The sequence below is a fragment of the Nycticebus coucang genome, chromosome 13 (assembly GCF_027406575.1).
Source record: "Nycticebus coucang isolate mNycCou1 chromosome 13, mNycCou1.pri, whole genome shotgun sequence".
Classification (NCBI taxonomy): domain Eukaryota; kingdom Metazoa; phylum Chordata; class Mammalia; order Primates; family Lorisidae; genus Nycticebus; species Nycticebus coucang.
In genome coordinates, this window is record NC_069792.1 from 53,166,960 (window position 1) to 53,179,249 (window position 12,290).

Consider the following 12,290-nt stretch of genomic DNA (forward strand, 5'->3'; position numbering starts at 1 on the left):
CTGTGTGGCTTCAGTGAGCTCCTTCGCCATTGGCCATTTCTCTTGGATATGGCCAATGGGTGGCACTAGCAGGAAGTGAAAGGGCAGGAGGAGGGTGAATACCTTTGCCTCTTTAGGCCTCGGGTGATAAAGAACTCCCACTCCTAGCTTTTAGAAACTTCGTAGGTCTAGGGAACCACTTTTCTTGGTTTAGGGAAACTGTTTCCCTAAACCTGGCCAAACCTTTATAAAGAGTGCCTTCATTAAACTCTCCTTAAATTTCCCACTTTGAGAATACTTTCCTACTAGGAACCTGTCAAAGGATTTACCTTTCTTCCTTATGCAATTGGAATTAATTTGGTATGTAATGCATATTATATCAGAAATTGAGGAATAAAAAGTGACAAATAATAGAGTAGACATATAAATGGAAACTTCCTATAGTTTGATCTTTCTCTCAAGGGTATATTCACTTTAAAATTCAGACTTGGTGCAGTGGTTTATACCTGTAATCTGAGCACCTTGGGAGGCAGAGGCAGGAGGATCACTTAAGGTTAGGAGTTGATGAGCAACCTGAGCAACATAGTGAGACCCTCTCTGTCTCTACAAAAATAAAAAATTAAAAGATTAGGTGGGCATGCTGGTGCATACCTTTAGTTCTAGCTACTTGAGAGGTGAAGCAGGAGGATCCCTTAAGCTCAGAATTTGAAGTTTCAGTGAGCTATGGTTGCACCATTGCACTCCAGACTGGGTGATGGAGTAAGGCTCTGTCTCAAAAAAATCCCCAAATTTTGTATATACCATAATGTGACCTGTGAAAATATGCCAGAGTAGTATAGGCTATATAGAAGTATGTTTCAGAAAAATTTATTTATTATTTATTTAAGTTATTTATTCATTTATTTATTTATTTTTTTTTTTTTTGTAGAGACAGAGTCTCACTTTATGGCCCTCGGTAGAGTGCTGTGGCCTCACACAGCTCACAGCAACCTCCAACTCCTGGGCTTAAGCAATTCTCTTGCCTCAGCCTCCCGAGTAGCTGGGACTACAGGCGCCCGCCACAATGCCCAGCTATTTTTTGGTTGCAGTTCGGCCGGGGCCGGGCCTGAACCCGCCACCCTCTGTATATGGGGCCGGCGCCCTACTGACTGAGCCACAGGCGCCGCCCTAAGTTATTTATTTTTGAGACAGAGTCTTACTTTGTTGCCCTGGGTAAAGTGCTGTGGTATCTTACTTAACAGCAACCTCAAACTCTTGGGCTCAAGTGATTCTCTTGCCTCAGCCTCCAGAGTAGCTGGGACTACAGGTGCCCGCCACAACACCTGGCTAAGAAAAATTTATTATTAAGTTCGTTAACATCCTAATTTCTATAAACAAGAAAATATCTTGAAATTGCAGAATAAATCTATTAAAAATCTAACCCCTTTATTTGAGGGAAAAGCAATAGCAGCAATAACAGCTTCATCTTAATGAAGTGTTAAATTATTTATTTTTCATAACAACTCTATGTCATATCTCTTCTTATCTATATTCTAGAAAAAGGAACAGAGAGGTTGTATGCTAGCATCTGTTTCAGTGCCTGGTATGTAGTAGGCATTGTATAAATTGTTGCTTTATATAAAATCTAAACTCTGGGCTGGGTGTGGTGGCTCATGCCTATAATCCTTGCACTCTGGGAGGCCAAGGCGGGCAGATCATCTGAGCTCATGAGTTTGAGGCCAGCCTGAGCTAGAATGAGACCCTGCCTCTAAAAATAGCTGGACATTGTAGTGGGAGCCTATAGTCCCAGCTATTTGGGAGGGTGAGGCAAGAGAATCCCTTGAGCCCAGGAGTCTGAGATTGCTGTGAAACACAGCACTCTACTCAGGGCAAAAAAGTGAGACTCTGTCTCAAAACTAAACAAAACAAAAACCAAAAAACTAAACTCTTCAACACAGCATAGCAGACATCTCTTGTTTTTGTTTTTGTCTCCCTAGCATCCATTGCTGCTTCTCATGGTGTCCTCATGATTTGACATGGTGAAATCTTCCTTTCCCTTATCTATGTGGTTTGCCCAGTGTTGATTTGACACACTAGTCAGGTCAGCCCTGGCCAGTTAGAATATTCCATCACACTGGCCATAGTAATTTGTTTAAGGATAGGCGTATGACTTAACCTAGGCCAATGATATGGAACTTTTCTGGACTGATGGAAATAAAGATATTATTCCTTGCACAGATATTGCTAACTTGAAAGAAGGTAAGTTCAGATCTGTTGGTATATATTTTACAACTCTTTGAAGAGCCTGACTTTACTGATGCTCTCACAAAAGAAAGACATGATGACTTTATAGAGCACCTGGAACCAGCCCTATACAATGTCAGCATTTTTTGTTTAATTTTCCCTGTTACCTCAGTTGGTCTACCTATTTGTTAAGTTGTGTTGAGTTTCTGTTCATTTGCAACCTAAAGCATCCTAAGTAATACAGGTGGCATTCGTGGCTATTTAAATAAATGCATTCATTAAAGGCCTTTCATAACCTGGCCTCCTCCTTCCTCAGTACTCTTGGCTCCCTCTGTGATTTAGCCATATTAGATATATGAATCAGTGCTCTCCAGAAAGACATAACCAATAAGGTATTTTCATCAATCAATAGATATACAAGAAAGTGTTGTTGGGAGAATCGGCACATGTGATTATGGAAGCTGAGAAGCCCCAGCCAGCTGTCTATAAGCTGGAGATCCTGGGGTGCTGGTAGTGTGGCTCAGGCCAAGCCCCCAAACCGAAGGACTAGAGAAGCCAATGGCGTAATTCTCAGGTGGAGTCCATAGCCTGAGATCTGGGTGGGGGATGGTAGGCAGTGGGTGGGGAGACATGTGAGCAATGTTTTAAGCCCTAGAGTCCAAAGGCTGGAGAGTCTAGGACAGGGAAGAATAGTGTGGTAGCTCCAGAAGAGAGGAAGGAAATCACCTTTCTTCTGATTTTCTTTTTGTCTGCTGGGTTTAGGGTTGGAAAGTTCTTCCTTTTCCAGCTGCTTGAGATGACTCATTAAGTTATTGACTTCTCTTTCTGTTCTCTTGAGGAAGCTTGCAACACTATAAATTTTCCTCTTAGGACTGCCTTTGCTGTATCCCAGAGGTTCTGATAGTTCATTTCCTCATTATTGTTTTGTTCCAAAAATTTGGCAATTTCCTTCTTGATCTCGCCTATGACCCAACTATCATTTATCATGAGGTTATTTAGTCTCCATGTTTTTGTATGTGTGTGGAGATTCCTGTTGTTACTGAGTTCAACTTTTATTCTGTGGTGGTCCGAGAAAATACAAGGAATGATTTCTATTCTTTTAAATTTGCTGAGGTTAGACTTGTGACCTAATATGTGATCAATTTTGGAGGATGATCCATGGGCTGATCATCTATGATGATGATCCATGGACTGTGTATTCAGTTTTGTTAGGATGAAATGTTCTATAGATGTCTATTAGATGCAAATGTTGAATGGTTAAGTTTAATTCTAAAATTTCTTTGCTGAGCTTCTTTTTGGAGGATCTATCCAACACTGCCAGAGGAGTGTTAAAGTCTCCAACAATTTTGGTGCTGGGGGAAATCAAATTGTTCATGTCAGTTTGAGTTTCTCTTATAAATTGAGGCACATTCTGGTTGGGTGCATAGATGTTGATAATTGAAATCTCATCATGTTGCGTGTTGCCCTTAACAAATAAGAAGTGACCATCATTGCCTTTTCTTACTTTGATTGGTTTAAAGCCTATTGTATCTGCAAATAAAATTGCAACACCTGCTTTTTTCTGATTTGCCTTTGCCTGAATTATAGATGACCATCCCTTTACCCTGAGTCTATATTTATCTTTTAACGTAATGTGCAATTCTGGAATGCAACAGATGTCTGACCTGAGATTTTTTATACAGTCAGCCACTGTGTGTCTCTTTAGAGGGCAATTTAAGCCATTCACATTAATTGAGAGTAATGATAAACCTGACAGAGTTTTGGGTATCGAGTTTTTCGAAAGTCCAGTGGACATTTTTAATCCTTTTGCCACTATGGAAGTTAGAATTTGATCAAAAGTTTCTGAGTGATTTTACTTTGGTGGTAGAGGATTGTGTTGTTCATTATGGAGGATAGGTCTGAGAATTTCCTGAAGAGCTGGTTTATGGCAAATTTCTTCAACATGTGAATGTCATTAAAGTATTTAATTTCTTCATCATAGATGAAACTCAGTTTAGCTGGATACAGGATCCTGGGTTGAAAGTTAATTTGTTTAAGGAGATTAAAGGTCGATGACCGGGCAGTGCCTGTGGCTCAAAGGAGTAGGGTGCCAGCCCCATATGCCAGAGGTGGCGGGTTCAAACCCAGCCCTGGCCAAAAACTGCAAAAAAAAAAAAAAAAAAGAAGGTCGATGACCACCCTCTTCTAGCTTGAAAGGTTTCAATGGAGAGATCTGCAGTCATTCTAATGCTCTTCCCCTTGTATGTAATGGTTTTCTTAACTTCTTACAGCTTTCACAATTTTCTCCTTCATATTAACTTTAGCAAAATTAATTATAATATGTCAATGAGAATTTTTATTCAGGTTGAGTCGTGCCGGTGTTCTGAAACTGTCTACTATCTGAATTTCTGAATCTCTGGGCATGTCTGGAAAATTCTCTTTAATTATTTCATGAAGCAAAGCATCTGTATTCTTTGCAGCAAGCTCATCACTTTCAGGTATTCCTATAAGGCAAATGTTAGACCTCTTCAAATTATCCCAGAGCTCTCTGAGAGAATGATCCGTTTTTGTTCTCCACTTTTTTTCCTCTTTGAGTGTTTGGGAGCATTCAAAAGCTTTGTCTTCAATATCAGAGCTTCTTTCTTCTGCCTGCTCCATTCTGTTACTGAGGGATTCTACTGTATTTTTTAGATCTTTGAGGGCTGCAAATGCTTGCTTTAATGTGTCAAAATGTTTGGTCATTTTGCTTTAAATTCGTTAAATTTGGGACAGTGCCTGTGGTTCAAGGAGTAGGGCACCTGACCCATATACTGAATATGGTGTGTTCAAACCTGGCCCTGGCCAAAAACTGCAAAAAAAAAAAAAATAATAATAATAATAAAATAAATAAATAAATAAATTCGTTAAATTCTTGAGACATCTTTTGAATTTCTGCTTTAAATTCTAATTTCATCATTTCCTCCATTTTGTTGATCCTTATTTGCTATCCAAATTCTGAACTCGATTTCTGTCATCTCAGCCATTTGTTTGGGAATAGGATCTTGTACTGTATCAGCTTTATCATTTCTTGGGGAAGTTGATCTATTCTGATTGTTCATGTTGCCAGAGTTTTTCTGCTGATTCCACCTCATGATTGTTTTTTACTCTTGGCTAGGTGGTCTGGTAAGGTGAATTGGAGTTTCCTGGGGTTGTGGTTAACCAGCCCTTTGTTAAGGATCTGAGACTGATGACTGCAGCTTTTTTCTCTTTAGCTTTGCAAAGGACCTGTACAGTATTACAGTTTGAGGCTGAGGAAACCTGCTTGGTGTGGTGGGGTTAGGTGGCTCACTCTTGTATTCAACTGGTTCTTGTCCTATCCTGGTGGATCAGTGACTCTGGAGAAGTTTTAGCTGGAGATTGTTGTCTTGGAATTGCAGCTTGCCTCCGCAAGGGTGACCTGTAGTTATCTCTCTTCTCTCTCAGTTGGGCTTCCTGTCTTCGCCTCAATTGGATACCCTCTGGACATTATCCTTCTCTCTGGACAGGAGCCTATGTCAGAGGCTGCATCCAGTTGGCCATCTTGCCCCTCCCTCTCCTCGAGTTTAAATGTCTTAAGACAACAATTACATAAGTGAGATGAAGGCTATGTTAGCCAATTTGATATAAGCATTCTAAATTGTATTTAAAATCTGCACATTGTACCCCATAAATGCATTAGTATACACAGTTATGATTTAATAAAAGAAAATCACTCCTCTACAACTCACTTGGCAGAGTTTTTAATAATAATACACAAAAAACAAATTCTGTTTCAGCATCTGTTTGCAGAGAATTCATCCATTGATAACATATGAGGAGACTGAAGAGGAAGACAGTTGCCATAATTACAGAGACATCCCATCTCCCTGGGGGAGGTGTGGATGAGTGACATTCCAGAAATACCTCTGGAAGTGGTTGGGACTATTTATTTGTTTATTTTGAGACCCAGTCTCACTATGTCACCCTCAGTAGAGTGCTGTGGCATCACAGCTCACAGCAATCTCAAACTCTTCGGTTTAAGAGATTCTCTTACCTTAGCCTCCCAGGTAGCTGGGACTAAAGGCACCTGCCACAATGCCTGACTATTTTTTGTTGCAGTTTTCATCGTTGTTTAGTTGGCCTGGGCTGGTTTCGAACCTGCCAGCCTTGGTGTATGTAGCTGGCACCATAAACACTGCTACGGGCACCAAGCCAGTTGGGACCATTTAGTAAGTTACATCAATAGTTTTAATTTTTTAAATGTTTTTGATGTTTCTAGTTTTGTAAAGTGCTACTTATCCTTTTCTTGCTAGTAAAAATACTAGAATCCATAGGCACCATAACAACTATGTCGTTACTGTGTTAAGGCAGAGTCACGCTGGACATGTAGATAGAGACAGTAATAGATTTCAGTTCCTTCATAAGGAAAGGGTTGTTTTAGTACAGTGCTCAGCAAGAGGTAGACTCTTCATATGTCCTGGTCGACTCACCAACAGAGACAGTATTCCAGGATTGCATCTATTTTCTGTTTCTCAAGATTCTTTCTGTTTTAATATAGCCAGCATCTATTGAGTAATCGCCACATATTAGGTCCTTTAGACCTATGAATGCACTTTCAAATTGGTGTCTCATTTATTCCATTCAACAACCATGTGAAGTTGGGGCTTCTATTAAAATTTCCATTTTACAAATGGGGAAATTGAAGTGCAAAGAAATTAAGAAATTTGCCTACAGTTAGTGATAGTCAGTAATTATCCAGAGTGAGATTTGAGTGTAGAAGTAGTCTAACTCACAGCTACCATGTTATGTTGTCCTGGAATGGTCCGAGGAAATGGAGAACTCAAAAACATCTGACAATCTGGGAAAAGGGTATTTCCTTGGGAAAGATAGGCTGAAGAATTCAAGAGGTAATTAGAAAAGATGGTCATCTCCATCAAGTTTGAGCTTAAGAAAAGACTAATAATTTTATTTTATTTTTTTTTTCACTCCCCTGATTTTTATTTTATTTTTTTTTTTTATTAAATCATAACTGTATACAATGATATGATTATGGGGCATCATACACTCACTTCATAAACCATTTGACACATTAGACTAATAATTTTAAATATTAAATTTAAAAAACTCTCTCTCTCTTGTTTTCTGACACAGGGATTTTGTGAACTTAAAAAACTGAAAATCCTAGACATAGCTGGAAATGTTATCCAGATGTTTCCATCAGGAGTGAGTAGAGTCAATTTCCATTATAATTGAAAAATGATTTTGTTTATGCTGTTGGGAATAGAAAAATACAGGCAGACAGTAAAATGTGTAGTAACTTGAACCTTAAATTATACAAATGACTCAAAGATTTGCTTCCTTTTAGAATTTCAAAACCTGTGCTCTCCCCTTTTTTCCTTTGTGTTCTGTCCCTACTGAACTTGTTTGAACCAAGTGAACTCTTATTTCTATTATAAATATTTTAATATATCAGTTATGAATTTTTTTTTGTTATTACACAGTGCTTTTGGTCACTTCAAACTTTTTGAAAATATTACTTTCCAGAGCAATAAATTTTTATCTCTTGTAATTAATCCAAAGGAGACATTTCTGTTAGTTGTTTGAAAGCTATAAACAATAAAAAATGCACCATTTTTCATTTGGAAATAAATTTTGACCTTGTTTTATTTCAAATAACTGAGAAATGGTCTGTCCTGGCAACTTCAAACTTTTGGGAAAGAAATAGTAGTTTTTCATAGAACATTTTTATATCAAAGTGAACATCTTGAGCATATAAAGTAATAATTAGAAGCTCATCAATCCAGAAAGTCTTCAAAAATGGTTATTGGTACATTAATTATTTTTTGATTGATCTATTCTAGATTGAGGTATCAGTCTTTTTCATCCTCTATTTTATACTGAGGATCATACAAATATGAAAAAAATGAGTATAAAGTTTATGTTTTAGAAAAATATAGACAGGTTTTATTGTGGTAAAATATTCATTATAAAATTCATCATTTTAGGCCACGTGTATTGGCTTATACCTGTAATCCTAGCACTCTGGGAGGCCAAGACTCAGGATAGCTTGAGCTCAGGCATTCAAGACCAAGACCAGGCTGAGCAGGAGTAAGACTCCATCTCTACTAAAAATGGAAACATTATCTAGGCTTCGGTGAGGATCTGGGCTGTAGTCCCAGCTATTTGGGAGTCTGAGAGGCAGGAGAATCACTTGAACCCAGGAGTTTGAGGTTGCTGTGAGCTAGGCTGATACCATGGCACTCTATCCAGGGCAAAAGAATAAGTGCCATGAAGGCTACATTGAACAGTTTGATGAGAATATTTCAGATTGTATATGAAACTAGCACATTGTACCCCTTGATTGCACAAATGTACAGAGCTATGATTTTAACAATAAAAAACAAAAACAAAACAAAACAAACAAAAAGAATAAGAGTTTGTTTTAAAAAAAATTACTATTCTAACCATTTTGTAAGTGTATAGTTAGTGGCATTAAGAACTTTCACATTGTTGCATAACTATCATTTCCAACCATCTCTAAACCTTTTTCATCTTCTCTAAATGAAGCTCTGTGTCCATTAATCCAATCCAATTTTTGTGCCACCTGCATACTCCCCAGCTCTTCTTTATTTTGGGCAGGAAAGAGGTTGGTGCATTACTTGTAATTATCCTAAAGTTTTAAAAGACAGAAACATAAATATGTACTCACCTGATGGTTTTATTATCTATTTTAGGTTACATAAAATAATTAAAGTACTTCTGTTTAAAATTTTTGAGTGTCATACTTTTTGAAGCAATCTCCAGTAAGAAGTCCAGGCTTCCACTTGTATGTCTCACAGAAGAAAATAGTTTCTCTCTTTCCACTTTTCTCATTTCTTTTGCTGTAAACCACACAATCCTTTGTTGATTTTTTTTTCATTTTACATTATAAAATTCATCTTCCCACTTAACCTTTCCACAGTGTCAAAACATGATGGTCTTCCACTCTTTCTTGAATTTCTGTTCCTCACATTGTTGACAGAAATCTGAGTCAGATTTCTCCCATAAGAAAGGCATGTCTGCACTAACTTTTTTGCCATTTTCCTTCTTATTTAATGAATAAAGGATGTAGCTGTTCACCATTGTAACTTCCATCAGCCAGAAGAATAGTTTTTCCACACTTTAAAGACCTCCTTGTAAATCCATAACATCCATAGTACTGATCATCTTTGTCCACTCTTCCCATGAACTTTGTTATTCTAAAATAACTGTTGTTTTTTTTAATTGAATAGGCTGTTTCTTCCTATAACCAATGATCAACCATTTTTGAGGGCCAACAAGTACTTGGCATTGTCACTAATCTCTTGTCATGGTCTGAGAGGTTCATCATTTTCATCTCACAGTGATAGGCACCTAATTGAAAATGGAGACGACATGAGAAAACATCCTTAAAGAATGGGTTTTGGCCTACTCAGTCTTCAGTAAAATAGTCAACTAATTGCACCTTCAAATTCAGAGCTGCCGCGGACCACCCAGTCGGTGGGCTTCAGTCCGAGGGAGAGTAGGGAGAAGGAGTGAGGAAGGTTGAGAGGTCGGCGCAGGAATGACAGTCTGACACACTACGGGTTGGAGTATGCAGCTGTAACTTTACTGTGAAAGTATGCAAGTACTTATACACTTTTTCTTACAGGCAGGGGGCGTTATACACAAGAGTTATTTTGAGTTAGTGGGAGAGTTACAATTATTTACTTAGATGTACAGATTTTTCCTTTATGTTTGTAGTTTTTCATGCTTAGGTAAGCTCTGATTGTTCTAGACATTTTTAACAACAATTCAATTGCTCTGCCTTTTGTTGATAACAGTCAAAAGTATGTCCAGACTAAACAGTACAAAGTTTAACTCACTATAAAAGAGCTGGTCTCAGCATGGTTGTGAAGTTGTTTGCTTCTTCCTCTTTCTAGAGATAACAAGGTTTGTATTTTCTTGCTAACTGCTCAAGATAAAGGGAAGGCTGGTATAATTTCTTACTTCTCTGTTTATCTTGCTTTCCCTGCCTTTGCGTGATTGTATTATTTTGATTTGTATAGGATCATTGTCTATTTTAGTTATAAATGATTCTTTTTTTAATGAAACATTTATACATTGTTTGAAATTATTGGTATTTACTGTGAAGGTATTTATTACTTAAACGTCTTAGTGCCTGACTTATAGGCGGTATTGAGTCTAGCAAGCTCGTGCCTTATCTTATCCTGCAGTGCAATGGGTCTAGCCCTGAGAAAGCACATTGTGATTAGTATCAGAACACACAGACCTATGTTAAAGAAAAACAAAGTGATAAATTTTAAAGATTGCCACGGTCGTTCAAGCTCCTGCGGGTGACTTGGCACGTAGAGCACCGTTTCTGATGCCGTTTGTGCAGGGGTCGCTGGGGGCGAAGCTCCGTGGAGCACAAGCCTCCTTACCGGCGTTCTAAACGTGGTCAGCGCTGCCTCGCTTCGGCGGTAATGCCGTGGGCGTGGCACAGAGCCACATACAGTATTACACCAAAGAACACCTTCATTTCTTCTGATGAACATCCCCCCACCAGTGCCACATTAGGTATTTTGTTAGTGGAGTCACCTGCATTTTTTCTGCTGCATACATATTTTCACAGTCATAATTTCACCAATACAATCATCTGAGAAAAAGAGTGGGAAATATTCAAGTCCAGTTTTTGGCCAAGCACTTTGAGGAAAGGTGAATCTCTGTTTTGTGACAGAGTACAAGATCTTTATAAAATCACCCTCACCATCACAATAAACTGTTCAGCTAAAAGTTACAGGTTGCATATTAACATCACTTTTTGTCTTCATCACTGACTTCAGATTCCCTGGAACTAGTAGCACCTGTCTTAGAAGTTTCTATAAATATTCCAGAATAAGATATTTTCCCATCCTTTGCAACCACAAATCTACTGTCTATATGAATTTAACATGTGTAAAAACACCTCATGTAAGTGGAATCATACATTTGTCCTTTTGTGGCCGACTCATTTATTTGGTATAATACATTTAATACTCATCCATGCTGTAGCACAGCTTAGAATTTCCTTCCTTTTTAAGGCTGAATTGTATTCAATGGCGTGTATATACCCATTTTGTCTATCCTTTCACCGTGGATGAGCTCTTAGGTTGTTTCCACCTTTGGTTATTGTGAATAAATTGTGGTATATGTACACCATGGAATATTACACAGCTTTAAAGAAAGATGGAGACTTTACCTCTTTCATGTTTACATGGATGGAGCTGGAACATATTCTTCTTAGTAAAGTATCTCAAGAATGGAAGAAAAGGTATCCAATGTACTCAGCCCTACTATGAAACTAATTTATGGCTTTCATAGGAAAGCTATAACCCAGTTATAACCTAAGAATATGGGGGAGAGGGAGAGGAGGGAGTGGGGAGGTTGGGCAGAAGGAGGGTGATTGGTGGGATTACACCTGCGGTGCATCTTACAAGGGTACATGTGAAACTTAGTGAATGCAGAATATGATTGTCTTAACACAGTAACTAACAAAATGCCAGGAAGGCTCTGTTAACCAGTGTGATGAAAATGTGTTGAACTGTTTATAAAACCAGTGCATGTTGCCCCATGATCGCATTAATGTACACAGCTGTGATCTAATACTAATAAAAAAAAATTAAAAAAAAGAATACCACATTGGGAAAAAGTAGCTTTGGGTATATAAGAAGTAAAAATTTGAGTAAATATTGGTGAGCCATTTCAACCACCCCTCTACTTTTAAGCTTGTTTTCACTTTTGTAGAGCTATTTTATGTCTGTCAATAAACTCTGAATTGTGTGTACTCTTTACTTCAAAAAAAAAAAAAATTCCTATGAATGTGGGTGTACAAACTTGTTCTAGTCTTTGTTTTTAATTCCTGTGTGAATAACCCTGAAGTCTACTTTCTGAATTATATGATAATTCCATGTTTAGTTTCTAAAAGAATTACCACACTGTTTCCAAAAATATTCATATTTGAATGTTGGATAAGAATGTTATTAATATTGACCTCAAAAATGCTTCATGATTTTATTTATCATATGGGTCTCAATTTAACTGTATATGTCCTGTGATGTCTGTCTGACCTCCAA

General features: G+C 37.9%; 1 protein-coding gene across 2 annotated transcripts in view; it reads left to right on the forward strand.

Moving 5' to 3' along the window:
* The window catches only part of LRRC69 (leucine rich repeat containing 69), a 122,620-nt gene that overhangs the window by 20,426 nt on the left and 89,904 nt on the right, over window positions 1-12,290 (forward strand). Inside the window, exon 5 of one of the 2 annotated variants that reach the window (XM_053558846.1) lies at window positions 7,330-7,401. The exons of the other annotated variant lie outside the window; for it this stretch is intronic. Coding sequence (XP_053414821.1) covers window positions 7,330-7,401 — 72 coding nt within the window. The remainder of the gene's footprint in view (window positions 1-7,329; window positions 7,402-12,290) is intronic. 2 annotated transcript variants of the gene reach the window in all.